Source organism: Vitis riparia, chromosome 14, assembly GCF_004353265.1.
Source record: "Vitis riparia cultivar Riparia Gloire de Montpellier isolate 1030 chromosome 14, EGFV_Vit.rip_1.0, whole genome shotgun sequence".
Lineage (NCBI taxonomy): Eukaryota > Viridiplantae > Streptophyta > Magnoliopsida > Vitales > Vitaceae > Vitis > Vitis riparia.
The window spans coordinates 9,068,751-9,084,856 of record NC_048444.1 but is presented as its reverse complement, the minus strand read 5'-3'; the positions used below and the strand labels follow the sequence as shown (position 1 = coordinate 9,084,856).

The 16,106-nt window shown below is 37.9% G+C and overlaps 1 protein-coding gene across 1 annotated transcript in view; it reads right to left on the bottom strand.

The window, feature by feature from the left end:
• Positions 1–16,106, bottom strand: part of LOC117930441 (protein SWEETIE) — a 186,869-nt gene that overhangs the window by 126,198 nt on the left and 44,565 nt on the right. The window contains exon 15 of the mRNA XM_034851104.1: positions 15,946–16,052. Within this exon, the coding sequence (XP_034706995.1) occupies positions 15,946–16,052 (107 nt within the window). The remainder of the gene's footprint in view (positions 1–15,945; positions 16,053–16,106) is intronic.

Sequence of the window (16,106 nt, the reverse complement as noted above, 5' to 3'; positions counted from 1 at the left end):
CTGAGACCAGCCCCTTCACCACTGAGCAAATGGAGCATCTTCTTGCACTACTGAAATCCAACTCGACATCCGGTACTCCTAGTGTTTCTGTGGCACACACAGGTAAAGATATATTCCCATGAAACCCTATTTCTCAAGTAAAAGACTTAGGTAGTGTTTGTTTTGTCATTTGAAATCCGAAATGACCTAAATTTGATCTAAATCTAAATAGAGATGAATGCCATTAAGTGTTTAGGTTGTTTTCTTTTACTGCTATCCAAATGTTGTTAAGTGTTAAGTTGTTTGTTTTATTAATATCTTAATACTGGTTACTATTAAACCTATTTACTTTTACACATTAAAAATATTCATAAGATTAATTACTATGTTTCTTCCTAGTTTATATTTTTAAGAAAAAAATATTAGAGAACTAATAATTCAACATATTTCCAAATGTCCCAAAATACCATAATTTATCACAACAATAAAAACTTTATAGTGATTAATTAGCTAATTATTTAGAAAATTGATAATTGGTTAGTAATTAGGGTTTTTCATTATACTCGATTGCTAAGAAAATGTTAAAAAAAATTACAAGTTAAGTTTAATTGACTAGAATTCATGATTGAAATGTATGTCCCATTATTGAGATTAATTCACTAATTTTTCGATTTCCAATTTAGGAAAGAGCACCAAATCCAAACTCTTTATTTTTCAAAATTAATTTGAATTGTTCATTTTAGTGGATATTTAGATGATCGTGAATTATTTTTTAGAGTTTTCATTAAAAAAAAAAATCATTCAAATTGATGATAGTTTATTTGAGTTTTGTTGGACGATAAGATTTTGCATTTTAAAAATTTGTAGTAAATCATTTCAAAATGATTTTAGTGTTATTATTTTCATTTTTTTAACAAGGAATCTATACAAATTTAAGGAATTTATTTTTTATTGAGAATTGGATGAGTTATGAGTCAATAATGGTGGCATGTGGTAGAATTTTACTTTCAATCTTGGAACTCTTGTGGATTTATTTTAGATTAATTTCTTATCCTAAGTAAATGATGTTATATTTTTTTCTTTGTTTTTAAGTAACAATTCATTAAAAAAAATTATATCAAAATCTTCTTAAGAAACAAAAGAAAAAATGAACAAAAGGAAAAGCTATTATAGTTATATTTACTTTTTTATAACAATTTGGTTAATTTATAATAATTTCATTTATCATCCAAATTGCTTAAAATGAAGTTATTTTATTTTATTTTATTTTTTTACGATGCGATTTATCCAAAGTTTTCAAAAATGATTTTGGTTTTATTTTGTATGAGAAATTGGATTTCAGTATTGTAACAAAATTAAAAGTTGAAAAGAGAAAAAGTTACTTTTTCCATTAAGATAAAAAGTTAAAAATAATAATAACAATAATAATAAAAAAAAATAATATTTCCATTGAGAAAAAATTGCCTTAGAAAAAAATGGTAAAGTTAAAAAACAAACAACTCTAGCTTTAGATCACAAATTTAAATCAAATTGCTATGGAATTGCTCGGTTTTATAGGTTTTAATCGCAAATTTAGAGGAAAGTTGAGAGTGCATTACCTAGAAGTGATGTCAAATGCCAAAGGTAGATTCCTACGTATTTCAAAATTCGCAACAAGATGAAAAACAAACTTTGTAGTAACACAAAAAGGTTAAAATGGTAGTGGATGGGAAAAACTAAAGGATTCCATTGTGTCTTGGTACAAGCCTCGAGATTAGTTAAAGGTTTTATGGGGATTAAAAGAAGCAAATGTCAATCCAAAGAGTTTAGGTCAAGTCCAAACAACCGAGTTATGCCAAAATTATGGCTGAGGGAGGACCAATAAAACGAGGAGAAATTACCATAGGTAGATGGGCAAGGGCAATGGTTTGTGAATACCCAAAAGAAAAGGTGATTATATTTGAGGTGGGAAACACCCTGGCGTAGCAGTTGGGGTTGAAAGGCATAATATTCATTTCTCACATTGTTAGGTCTCAAGGTGTTTTCTTTGTAGACTCCATTGATAAAGCAAAATTCCTTCATGAGAAGAAATTTGTTTTATGTTCATAAAGGGGTAAAGATTCAAGGGTCCAAATGGTCACCTCAAGTAAATATGGAGATTTTGTGTTCCCTCCAAAATGGGTGGAATTAGATATGGGTTAAAGGAATATCTTTTTATATATGGACTATGAAATACTTGATGCATCTAATCAACAGTTGAGGCAAGGTATCAGAGATTGATTGGCGCTCATTAAAGTTATCTCTACTGGATTCATCTAAAAATGGAGGTGAAGGAGAATGTTGTGATTCTAGTGATTATGAAAAATTTAGATGGAATGTGGGATTTACAGCTTCAGTAACAATAGTCAGAGAAGAAGAAGAAGATGGCAAAGGACCTATTAGCTTGGTTACAAATTTATATAAAATTATAGCTAAGGTCTTACCAGGGCGCTTAAGACGAGTGCTTAATGTAACAATTTATCTATCTCAAGGAGCCTTAGTTAAGGGAAGACAAATTCTAGATGCAATGATGATTGCCAACAAAGTGGTGGATGAGAAAAAGAGGTCAAGGGATGAAGGGATGGTCTTCAAAATTGACTTTGAAAAGGCTTATGATCATGTGGATTGGGGATTTTAAGACTATGTGGTCGAAAGGAAAGGTTTTAGCACAAAATGGAGATCTTGAATGAAGGGATGCTTGTCTTTAACGAGTTTTGCAATCTTAGTTAATGGAAGTGCCAAAGGTTGGGTTAAGGCCACTGGAGAATTAAGACAAGGAGACTCCCTCTTTCTCCTTTCCCTTTTACCGTTGTAGCAAATGTCTTTAGTAAGATGATGACCAAAGCAAAGGAGAGAGGTCTACTTAAGGGTTTCATAGTTGGTAAAGGTAGGACTAGAGTGTCTCTTTTACAATTTGCAAATGACATCATTTTTCTTTTCTAAAGTTTCTCTAGAAATTCAGTAAAACCTCAAGCTAATTCTTTTGGTTTTTGTGCAATTATCAAGGTTGAAAATAAATTTAGTGAAGAACACTATGTACGGCATTAATGTCAACCAAGAGTTGACTTCCAGTTTGGTATCGATTTTCGATTGTAGAGTTTCAGAGTGGCCACTGTCTTATTAGGTCTTCCTTTAGGAGGGAATCCAAAGACAATAGGATTTTAGGACCTAGTGGTTAATTGAATTTCGAGGAGGTTGGATGGGCGGAAGAAGGCTTTCTTGTCTTTGGGGGAAGGATAACCTTAACTCAATCTTATTTGTCTCACATCCTTAGCTATTTCCACTCTCTTTTCAAGATCCCAACATCAGAAGCCTTAAAGATTAAGAAAATGCAAAGGTATTTTTTGTGGTCTAGGACTAAGGAGGGGAAGAAAGATCATCTTATCTATTGGGATGTAGTGTGTAGACCAAACGAGTTTAGAGTGTTGGGGATAGGGAAGACTTCCTTGAAAAATCATGCTCTCTTAGGAAAGTGGCTTTGGAGGTTCCCTAGAGAAAGTTGTGGTTTATGGCATCAGATGATTTCAAGCAATTATGGGACACATATTAATGGATGGGACGCCAACATTTTGGCCAGATGGTCACACAGATATCCTTGGAAAGCTATTGCTTAAGTCTTTCAAAACTTTTTCCCATACACTCATTTTGTGGTAGGGAATGGGGAGAGAATCTGATTCTAGGAAGATTTATGTTGGGGAGACGAACCTTTATGCTCACAATATATAGGTCTTTATAGAGTTATTTCAGTAAGAAATCTTACCATCTCAAGCATCCTTAGAAATTCCTACCCGTCTTCTTGGAATCTTAATTTCCGACACAATTTCACTGATTTAGAAATTGAACTTCTCAAAAGACTCATGTCTTCACTTAATTCAATGCACTTGTCTTCTTCTACCATAGACTCAAGAGTTTGGTCCCTATCCTCCACTGATTCATTCTTAGTAAAATCTTTTTTCACGGTCTTGTCCAAGCCCTCTAATCCAATTTGGTTCCTTCAAGCTAATTTTGCTTGGAAATTAAAAGTTCCTTCAAAGGTCAAGACCTTTACATGGTTAGTGGTGCACAAGAAGGTAAATACCATTAACATACTCCAAGTGAGAAGACCCTACAAATCTCTTAGTCCTTATTAGTGCATTTTATGCAAAGTAAGTAAAGAATCAACTGAACATCCCTTTCTACATTGCCCAATAACATCGAGGCTTTGGCATAAGCTCTTCAGTGTGGTTAATATGGATTGGATTCCACCAAGGAGTATCAGAGATATGATAATTATTTCACTTAGAGGCTTGGGAAATTCAATCAAAGGTAAGACTCTTTGGCATATCGCATGCATTATTGTATTGTATTGTGTGGCAAAGGGAGAAATGCTAAGATTTTCTAGGAAAAGTGCAAAACAAAAGGGATGTTATGGGATCTTATTTGTTTCTACTCCTCTTTTTGGGCTTCTTGTACTGTCACTTTTAGAGGAATTGAACTTAATGTTATTCTACTTAGTTGGTTTTCAATTTGTAATTCAAAAGGGGTGGATAACTTTTGAGAAAAATTTTTGGTTTTTGAGATATTTTGTACATGCTTTTATCGGTACTTCTCCTTGTACTGGAGGAATATAATCTTACTTTGATCGAGTTTTGTACTTTGTAGGAAGGACCTCTCATCCTTCTTTTCAACTTTATTATTATCAATATACATTTTATTTCTAATAAAAATAAAATAAAATAAAATAAAAAATGGCAAAGGAGTTTGTGAGTTGACTCAGAACAAAAGAGGTCTCAACTAAGGAATACCTTTCTCAATCAAGGATGCCCTCCTTAGCTAATAAGGGGGCTATGTAGGGAAGAAAAGAAAGAAAGCATGGAAAGCAACTCCTTTGTGCTTCTTTTAAACTTTATGGAAGGAGAGAAACCGAAGGGTCTTTGAAGATTCTAATCTTATGGACCATGCTATTTTACAATCCTTTTTGTACATGTTCTTGGAGTGGATCAAGGTACATTTAGGGTCTACACTTTATTTTCATTTGATTTCATTAATTGGTTAGGCTATAAATGAGGCAAGGGAATTATCTATCAAAATAAATAAATAAGTGAGGCGAGGAAGTTAGTTTTTGTGTATCCCTCCTTTTTTTGGCCTTGTGTACATCATGTATACTTTTGGGCACTTTTAATAAAAATATTTTCACCTATCAAAAAACTCAGAAAGCCTAGCTCACCATTAATGTTGGTATGAGAATCATAAGTTGGAACATCAAAGGCTTGGAGTCTAGAAAGAAAATGAGAGCAATGAAGATTTTTCTCTAACATGAATCTCCATGCACTGTCATGTTTCACAAAACAAAGAGAGAAAAGTGTGATAAGAGATTTGTGGCTAGTGTGTGGACAATCAGAAACAAAGAGTGGGCCACTTTATTGACATATGGGTCTTTGGGAAGGATCATAATAATATGAGACTCAAGCAAATATGCCTATTTAGACTCAGTGCAAAGATCCTCTTTGGTTTCAATTAAGCTAGCTTCAACTGTAGAAGAAGATTTTTGGCTAACCTCGGTTTATAGCCCCAACATTTCCTCTCTCTGGAAGAACTTTTGGACCTTTTTGGTTTGACATATCCATATTGGTGTGTAGAGGGGGACTGGACTTCAATGCCATTAAGAGAATCTCAGAGAAATAGGTGATTCAAGATTAACCCCTTGCATGAGAGATTTTGATAGTTTCATCAAAGAAAGCAAGTTAGTTGATCCCCCACTCAGAAATGCTTTATTTATTTCGTCTAATTTACAAGAATCCCTTGTTTGTAAGAGGTTAGATAGGTTTTTATTTTCAAATGACTAGAAGCAAAACTTTATGACCATTGCCCAATTGTCTTAGACACAAACCTGTTCAAATGGGGACTAACTCCATTTAGGTTGGTAAACATGTGGTTGTTTCCCCCTGACTTTAAGGCTAGTTTTAGCTCATGGTAGAAAGAGTTTCATATCGAAGGGTGGGAAGGTCATAAGTACATGAAAAGGTTACAATATGTCAAATTAAGTTGAAAGAATCAAATAAGGCTACATTCCAACTCTTATAGGAGAGGAAAAAGAATATTCTTAGAGATATAGTCACCAATGATGCCAATGAGCAAAACAGGAATTTGTCTCCAAGGTTTCTACCTTTCAAGACTCTCAAGGAAAGGAGAGTTAGAGGAATCGCTTTTAAAGGGAAGAGGGTCATTGGAGATTAACTTGGAAGAGATAGTGAGTTTTTTCAAAAAATTATATGCTAAGTCCCCTGGGGATTATTTGAGACTAAAAGAACTAGATTATTTCCCATTTCAAAAAAGAGTGCAACTTGATTAGACTGTCCCAAAAAGCTTTCTAGTGAGGAGAAACAGAATTAAGGTGACTCATTTGTAGTTTACAAATGACACGTTCTTTGCTAATGCCAAAGAAGAAGAGTTGCAAAATATAAGCTTATCCTACTGATTTTTAGGCGCATTACAAGACTTAAAATCAATATAGACAAAATAGCACATTGCCAGGAAATTTAGTGAGTCGGGATCAAATTGTTCAATTGGCTTCGTTGGTACAATGTAAAGTTTCATATTGGCCTTTAACCTATTTAGGTCTCTTCCTTTACAAGGAAATCCTAAGACAAGTGTCTTCTAAGATCCGGTCATAGATAGAATTTCAAAGAGACTAAACAAATAGAAAAAAAAAAAAAAAAAAACAAAAACACCTTTTTGTCCTTGAGTGGAAGAACAACTCTGTTTCACATTCCAAGTTACTTCCTTTTGATGTACAAGATTCTATCCTTAGTGGCAATACAATTGAGAAAATGCAAAGGAATTTCCTTTGGTCAAGGTACGAGGAGGGAAAGAGAGATCATCTTATCAGTTGGATCCAAGTTGAGAGCATTTCTATGAGGAATAAGACCCACTTAAGGAAGTGACTATGAAGGTTTCCTAAGGAAAATATCGTTTTATGACACCAAGTTATCTTAAGCATCAATGGAACACATCCAAATGGTTAAGACGCAAACATTTTAGTTAGATGGTCACATTGTTGCCCTTAGAAGGCCATTGGTTAGGAGTCCTAGAAAAATTTTTTTTTTTTTTTTTTTTTTTTTTTGATAAGTAAATAGAAATTGTATTGAGAAACACCAAAAAAAGGGAAAGGAAAACAAAAAATACTTCTTCCCTCAAACCAAACTCAACAAATCAATAAAATCAATTATAGACATCAAACTTTCACCTATAAACAATTTGGTCCAAGTTAACAAGTTGCACATATACAAGGTTTTTTAGCCTTTGAACAAAGAGCTCCACATTCTCAAAGGACCTTCTATTTCTCTTTCCATATTGTCCAAAAAAAGCATAAAGGTGTTGAACAAACAATAGTCCACTTTACTAAATGAGGCTTACTCTCTAAGGTCCCACCTCCCCATAGAAAATCTCTTTGAATTTTTACCAACCTTAAACAAACTAACCTCAGCATCTAGAATAGAGACATAAAGTAGATTGGCAAGCTAGCTAACATACTTCTAATTAAAAATGTTTGTACAGTAAGCCCAAAAATAAACAAAGAAATGAAATGCATCCCACATCATCTCTGGTGTCTTCCAAGTGTCCTTAAAAATCATTGCATTCCTCTCTCTCCACACGATCCACAACAAAGAGAGATACGCGATCCTCCAAAGAGTCTTGCCTTTAATAGAGTTTCTAAAACACTTGAATGAAATCACCATAATATCACGAATATTGTCTGGCTAAACCCACGCCATCCCCACCTATGAGAAAATCTTATGCCACAATTCCAAAGTAATCAAACAATGTAAGAAAAGATGATCAACCATCTCACTACTCCTACAAAGGATACACCAATTAGGGCTAAAGGTTTTGAAAAGTCTTCTCAACTATAGCATGTCATTGGTATTTACCTTCTTATGTGTCACTAACCAAGCGAAGGCCATGAACTAGAGGGGACTCTTGATTTCCACAAAAAGTTAGCTAGATATAAAGGAGTAGAATCTGAGAAATTGGATTAGGCTAAAAGAAAATATTTTATTAAGAAAACTCTTGAAGAGGACGGAACCCAAGCTTTCGTATCTAGAGTAAGAGTCAAATGCACATGGAAAAGTAAAGACATTAGTCTTTCAAGATCCTTAATCTCCACATCCATTAGGTTGTGGTGTAAGATAAGATCTCAAGAACTAGTATCATTACCAAATATGGCTGAAATGCAAAGGTTTTTAGTTGTGGTGACTCTAAAAAGTCTTGGAAATTGTAAGCATAACGGTTGCTCCCCCCACCACAAATCTTCCCATAAACGAATTTTGGTCCCATCACCAACTGCAAAGAAAGTGTGTGTAAAAAAAACTTGGAAAATATGTTCAATGGCCTTCCAAGGGCAATGATGTGACCAATTGACTATATTGTTGGCATCTCATCCAATAGGATGTGTCCCATATTCAAGATAAACTGATGCCAAAGGGCAAAACTTTCCTAATGGTACCTTCAAAGTCACTTCCTTAATAAAGTTTGGTTCCTTATAGTAATTTTCCCGAACCCTAACCCACCAAACTTCTTAGATCTACACACTATGTCCCAACTAACCAGGTAATCCCTTTTACCCACCCCAAACCCCAACCATAGAAAATCTATTTGTAATTTCTCAATTCTCAAAGCTATTGAAGCTAGAATCTTGGAAAAAGAGAGAAAATAGCTAAGAATATGCAAAAAACAAAATTGAATTAGGATGATTTTGCCTCCTAAGGACAAGAAAGCTTTTTTCCATCTATCCAACACTAGATCCATTTCAGAAGGAAAAGGTTTGGTAGGGGGTTGGTTACTGTTGGCTAAGAAGCTAAGGGCTCTTGGGGTCTCCACTCTAGCTGTGAGGAATAACTTCCCGATTGTTCCAACCTCTGATAAAGTGGGGAGTAGTGTCAAAGGTTTAGAGAAAGAGTCAGGTTCGTTTGCAGAAGTAGTGAAAAAAAATACAGGAGAGTCCTTAAGGGTGCACCTAGGGGACCGGGAACTACTTTGCAGGGAGGAGCAGCTAGGGCATTGTCTGGTTGGTTGTTTTGGTGGTAGTCTTGAGTCCGTTCCTCCTCTGCCTTCTTTGAAGAGGTGGGCGGTTGAAAGTTGGTTGCTTAAGGGGGATTTAAGAATTTCCAAGCTGGGTGGGGCCCTAGTGTTATTTGAGTTTTAAAATAAATAGGAAGCTGATATGGTGTTTTTAAGAGGGAGCAAACGATTCAAGAATAGAGAGTTTCTCTTGCAAAGGTGGGGACCGGAAGTGGGGTGTACTTGGAAAGAGAGCCATGCTAAGGAAGTTTGGGTGAGGGTTGTAGGACTTCCTCTTCATCTTTGGAGTAGAGAGGTTTTTAAGAGAATTGGAGAGTGTTGTGGGGGGTTTGTAGCTGTGGATGAGGAAACTGTTTTCTTTTCCCAGTTGCAGTGGGCTCGGATTTTGGTTAAAGTTTCGGGGAAGAAATGGCCAGGGTCTCTGCAGGTGGTGGCTAGAAATACTAGTTGGGAGCTTAGCTTGTGGTAGGAAGCTTCCCCGTGGATGTCTCAAGTTGAGCTGAGTTCCTGGCTGCAGAAGAGAAAATGGTGTGAGGTTAGGGATGAAGGTGGGGGTGGTACACGCGTTGGAGCTAGTGTACGGGAGCTTCATTTTGAAATTCAAAACAGGGGGTCAGATGTGCAGGTGGAGTGTGGCAGAAGACAAAGGACTGCAGACAGTGTAGGGGGTAGGCCGGCTCTAGCTCCTGCAACGGGCTCTTCAACGAGTGGGCCTGGGCCCAAGTTTGTTTGTTGGGAGTCTTTAAAAGGGGCAAGTGAGACGGATTTAAGAGGTGCAACGGGCGGGGCCAAGGGCCTTTTTTCCATAAGTCCTGTGGTTTTGGGCTGGGGAAAGGTTTCAAAGAGGCCTCTTGGGCCTTTGATCCCTGAGGCCCAACCAAGTCTTTTTGGGGAGCCCTTCCTTTCTAGGGCTCCCTCTAAGCTCGTTAGGGACTCTGCGTGGTTGGAGCAAGAGCTCTTGGGTATGGAAGGTGCCGATGTCGGGGGTTCGTCTCTTGGCCGTCTGAAGCTCACTGACGAGGCGCTATTGGATGAAGCATCCAAGTATCCCCTTAGCCATAAACTCTCTCTTCTCTCTTTGGGGCCTGAGGTTTCTTCTTTTTCTACTCCTTTCTTGGGGCCCAATGTATTTGAGATGGGGACAGAGGGGGCTTCCAATGGGTTGTTTGGGTCAGCGAAAGGGGCGAGGAGTAGGGTTCCGTTGCGTAATGAGTTGATGGAAGATTTTTCGGCCCATGAAGGGCGGAACAAGTCTCTGCAGGTTGTGCTTGGCGGTCCAAGTATGTCTAAGCTAGCTATTATCCCATTTGGATCAGGTTTTGAGAGTCCATTAGCGGAAAGGATGGCCCTTCAGATGGAAGAGGTGGAGAGAGTTGAAGGATGGTGTTCCAACTGCCTTGCGAAGTTCAGCCATTGTCTGGGTATGCCGATAGAAGGGTTTGAGGAGGAAATTTTGTACCTTTTGAGGAGAATGAAGGAGAGAATTGAACAAAAGAGCCAGGACGGGGCGTATAGAAAGACGAAGTCTGCGGCTTCAAAATCCAACAGGGAATTAAAGAAGCTGGAGTGGACAGTAAGTTATAAAAGAGCTAAGGTGGCTACAGGCACGTCTGGAGGGGCTTCTAGATCGGGGTGTAATGAAGATAAGGATTTTATCATGGAATGTCAGAGGGGCAAACGACAGTGATAAGAGAAAAGTCATTAAGTCAGTCATAAAATCCAATAAAGTGGATGTGGTTTGCCTGCAGGAAACTAAAATCAAGGAAATGAGAACGGGGCTTGTCCGTAGTCTGGGGTGGGAAGGCATCTAGACTAGAAAGCAATTAATTCTAGGGGGGCAACGGGAAGTGTTCTAGTGTTCTTGGACAACAAATTGGTTGAATTGTTGGAGGTGGAAGAAGGGTTGTTTTCAGTATCATGTCAGTTTAAGAATTGTGTGACTGAGCTGATGTGGGTGTTCACCGGAGTGTATGGGCCGATGTGCAGTAGGGATAGAGAGGATTTCTGGGAGGAGCTTAGGTCAATAAAAGGTTTATGGAGAGACCCCTGGTGTGTGTGTGTGTGTGGGGGGGGGGGGGGGGGGGGGGGGGGGGATTTCAATATGGTCAGATATCCAGAGGAGCGTAGTAGGGGGGGGTGGGCTTTCTACTTCAATGAGAAGATTTTTAGAAGTGGTGGAGGATTTGGAGCTAAGGGACTTTCCTTTACAGGGGGGTGCTTTTACATGGCGAGGCGGGTTAAATAACCAGTCCTAGTCTAGGCTTGACATGTTTTTAGCGACAGATAATTGCGACAGTATGTTCAATGGGGTCATGCAGGGGATCCTTCCTAGACCAGTCTCTGATCACTTTCCCATCCTTCTAGAAGGTGGAGGTTTGAAGAGAGGTCCTTCACCGTTCAGATTTGAGAGCATGTGGCTAGAGGAAAGGGGGTTTAAGGATCCGATGAAGAAGTGGTGGGGGAGTTTATTTTATACAGGGTCTTTCAGCTTTGTTTTGGATGCAAAACTAAGAGCCTTAAAAGATATTTTAAAGAATTGGAATAAAGAAGTTTTTGGTTTAATTGACACTAAAAAGAGTGAAGCTCTCAGACAGGTGGAGTACTGGGATGAATTGGAGAAACATTCAACTCTGAGTCTGGAAGATTGTGAAGCAAGAAAGGAGGCTAAGGAGTTTTATAAGACTTGAGTGTTGAGGGAAGAAATTTCTTGGAGACAAAAGTCTAGGGAACTGTGGTTGAAGAAGGAGGACAATAACACCAGATTCTTTCACAGGATGGCGAATGCCCACAGCAAAAGAAATTGGTTGTCCAAGTTGAAAGTGAATGGCTGTTGGCATTTAGAGGAGAATGATTTAAAGAATAGTGTGGTGGGGGCGTTTCAAAAGCTGTATTCTGAAGAAGGGGAGTGGCATCCTTGTGTTGAGGGCCTGTCTTTCATGAGGTTAGCTAGCAATGAGGCTGAGGGGTTGGAGATTCCTTTTTCAGAAAGAGAGGTGTTTTCAACACTTTCAAATCTAGGCAAGGACAAGGCTCCCAATTCGGATGGATTTACCATGGCTTTTTGGCTATTTTGTTGGGACGTAGTGAAAATTGAGATCATGGGTTTTTTCATAGAATTCCATGAGAGGGGCAGATTTGTTAAATCTCTGAATGCAACTTTCCTGGTTTTAGTTCCAAAGAAGGGAGGTGCAAAAGATCTGAAAGACTTCAAACCAATTAGCCTTGTAGGCAGCCTCTACAAGTTGTTGGCCAAGGTGTTGGCTAATAGAATTAAAAAAGTGATGGGGAAAGTGATCTTGGAGTCCCAAGATGCTTTTGTTGAGGGTAGGCAGATTATGGATGCAGCTTTGATTGCAAACGAGGCTGTGGACTCAAGGCTGAAAGACAATGTTGGAGGTGTGTTATGTAAGCTGGATATAGAGAAGGCTTATGATCATGTTAGTTGGAGTTTTTTGTCGGCAGTTCTTAAAAAGATGGGTTTTGGGGAGAGATGGATAAAGTGGATAGATTAGTGCATCTCTACTGTGAAATTTTCTATTTTAATTAATGGTTCTCCTTCTGGTTTTTTCCAAAGTTCGAGAGGGTTGAGACAAGGAGATCTCCTCTCCCCTTATTTGTTTGTGATAGCTATGGAGGTTTTTAGTTGTATGTTGAGAAAGGCTATTAGTGGGGGCTTCTTATCTGGGTAGAGGGTGAGAGGTAGGAGTGGTGAGGGGGTTCAAATCTCGCATTTGTTATTCATGGATGACACGTTGGTTTTTTAGGAGGAATCTTTAGATCAGATGACTTATCTAAGTTGGCTTCTCATGTGGTTTGAGGTGTGTTCAGGGTTGAAGATCAACTTAGAGAAGAGTGAGTTGATCCCGGTGGGTAGGGTGAATGATATAGAGGGTTTGGCCTTGGAATTGAGTTGTAAAGTGGGTGGGCTCCCTTCCTGTTATTTAGGTTTGCCTTTAGGGGCACCTTTCAATTCAATGGCTGTGTGGGATGGGGTTGAAGAGCGTTTTCGTAAAAGGCTTGCTATGTGGAAGAAGCAGTATATATCTAAAAGAGGGAGACTCATCCTAATCTGAAGCACTCTTTCTAGCATGCCTATATGTTTTATGTCTCTATTCTATTTGCCAAGAAAAGTGAGGTTGAGATTGGAGAAGATTCAGAGGGATTTTCTGTGGGGTGGGAGAGCTCTCATCCAAAAGCCACACTTTGTCAGGTGGAACTTGGTTTGCTTGGATAAAAAGAAAGGTGGGTTAGGTGTGAGAAATTTAGCTTTGATGAATAGTGCTCTCTTGTGTAAGTGGAATTGGCAATAAGCAAATGAAAGAGAGGCGTTTTGGGGGTGTGTCATAAGTCACAAGTATGGCGAAGAGGAGGGGGGATGGCACACTCGAGAAGTAAATAGGAGAAACAGTGTTGGGTTGTGGAAAGCAATTAGGAAGAAGTGGTCGCTTTTAGATAGTAGGTTAGCCTACCATGTGGGTAGTGGGCAAAGAGTGAGATTCTGGACAGACAAGTGGTGTGGAGATAAGCCACTTTGTGAGTCCTTCTCCTCTCTTTTCTCCATCTCCTTGTCTAAGAATGTTTGGGTTTCGGAGGTTTGGTACCCCGCTGGAGATGGGGATGGCTAGACTCTTCTCTTTGCAACGGTGTTTAATGATTGGGAAATCGAGATGGTGGAGCTTTTGTTGCATAAGATCCAAGTCTTTCAGGTACAAAGGGAGGAGGAAGATAAAGTGATTTGGACAGCTTCAAATGGTGGAACTTTCTCAATTAAGTCTCTTTATTCTATTTTGGAGCGTGGGGGTTCTTCTATGTTCCCTAGCGAAAGTATTTGGAAGGTAAGAGTGCCTCCAAAGGTAACTTTCTTTGCTTGGGAGACGTCCTAGGGTAAAGTCTTAACTTTGGAGCAACTTCAAATGAGGGGGTTCTCTTTGGCAAACAGGTGCTTTCTTTGTCTATCTGAAGCAGAAACGGTGGATCACCTCTTACTTCACTATGTTATGACGCGGGTCTTGTGGAACCTTCTTTTCTCCCTTTTTGGTGTGTCTTGGACTCTTTCGTGTACAATGAAGGAAACTCTTCTTGGATGGAATGGAGTGTTTGTGAGGAAAAGGCACAAGAGGGCTTGGCAAATGGCTCCTTTATGTTTATTATGGTCAGTCTGGAAGAAGATGAATAGATTAGCTTTCGGGAATAAGGAGTTTTCGCTTCAAAGATTGAAATATTCTTTTGTAATTAATCTTTGGTCTTGGATCAGGGTTTCCTTAGTTTTGAGCCCTTCTTCTCTTGTAAGTTTTTTAGACCGGATAGACTCTTAGTAAGGGAAGGCGGTGTGTATACTCCCTGTATACTTTGAGGGCACTGGTTTTTGGTGTTTCCTTTTTTTTATTAATATACTTCGTTTTTACTTATCAAAAAAAAAAAAAAAAAATCCCAATCTACATGATCATAAGCCTTTTCAAAATCGATTTTAAATACTACCCCTTTCTCTCTTGATCTCCCTTTCTCATCCAACACCCCATTAACAATCAAAACAGCATCCGAATCTGCCTCCCCTCGACAAAAGCACCTTGTGTCTTGAAGGACTTTATGCAATCACCTTGATAATACTTTGGTTATAATCTTGTACAAACTAGTAACCAAACTGATGGGTCTGTAATCAGAGATCCTACTTGTTTGACTCTTTTTTGACACTAGAGCAATGAAGGTAGTGTTTGTGCTTTGACTAATTATCCCATTATTGTGAAACTCTAAGGATACTCTTCAAAGATCCTCCTTGATCGTCTCCCAACACTGCTGATAAAACCCAATTGTGAATCCATCTAACCCGGGAGCCTTTTCCTTATTTAAATGCAACACAGCATTATGAATCTCCTCTTCTAAAAAATGGCGATCCAACCACTCGGCACCCTTTGTTGAGATAGGAGATCAATCCAAACCTTCAATCCTCTAAGAACCTCTTAAAGGCTTGGAGAATAACTTCCCAAAATGGCACTTAATCTCCTCTAAAATGCTTTCAATGTTATTTAAGACTATCCCATCTTCTGACATCAAGGACTTAATGAACTTCCCATTCCACCTGTCATTGGCCACCCTATGAAAAAATTTAGAATTGCAATCCCCTTCTCTTATCCATTTGACCCTAGATTCTTGCCTCCAAGACACCTCTTCCTTTAAGAACTCCCCTTCCAATTCCCTCTTCCTTAAGGTCCTCCTTACTGCTAGTTCAGGAGTAAAAATCCCTTCTTGTTCCTCGTCATCCAAACCCACAATCCCTTCTTGTAGTGAAGGATTTCTCATCATTCTCTCATACATTCATTTTTAATGAAAATATAGTTGTTTCTGATTTAATAATAACAATAAACACCCTCTTAAATCTCAATTTCATTTAAAATATTAGTGAAATTTGTATGATACAATTGAATTGAAATTATTGATAGAAACAACTAGTTCATTTAATATAGAGAACAACTGAATGATAAATCTTTTGTCTAGATTTGAAGCATGAAAGTAGATTTTTTTTTCTTAGTATATAACCTAACCCTATGGCTAAACTCTGTTTATTTCTAAAGTTAATAATTAGAATGACTATCCTAAAGTATAACTAATCTAGGGATGGAACTAAACTTCCTCTTGCTGCTTTTCCTAAATCTTAAAATGTTTTAGAGATATAATTTTATTAACTATAACTTGTCTCTAGCAAGGTTGTCGGGGTTCTGTCATAAGAAAACTATGAACCAACTCATGGTTCTTAATTAAGATCACAACCTTATATATATGAAGACAAGAAAAAACAAAAGCAAATCCTACAACTCAGAATATACAGCATGCTAATGCTAGAGAATAACCCCACACACATTATAGGTTATATATGATTGATAATTTCTTTACCATATGCTGGAACTCAAATCTCCAGTTCGCATAATTTGATGTTCTGGATTTCCACTAAATAGAGAAGCCCACAAGGAAAGAATATCAAAAACCTCATCTTCAAGCTCCTGCATGCAACAAAATTTCAGCTTAACATACAAAAATTTGTAGATATACCAATT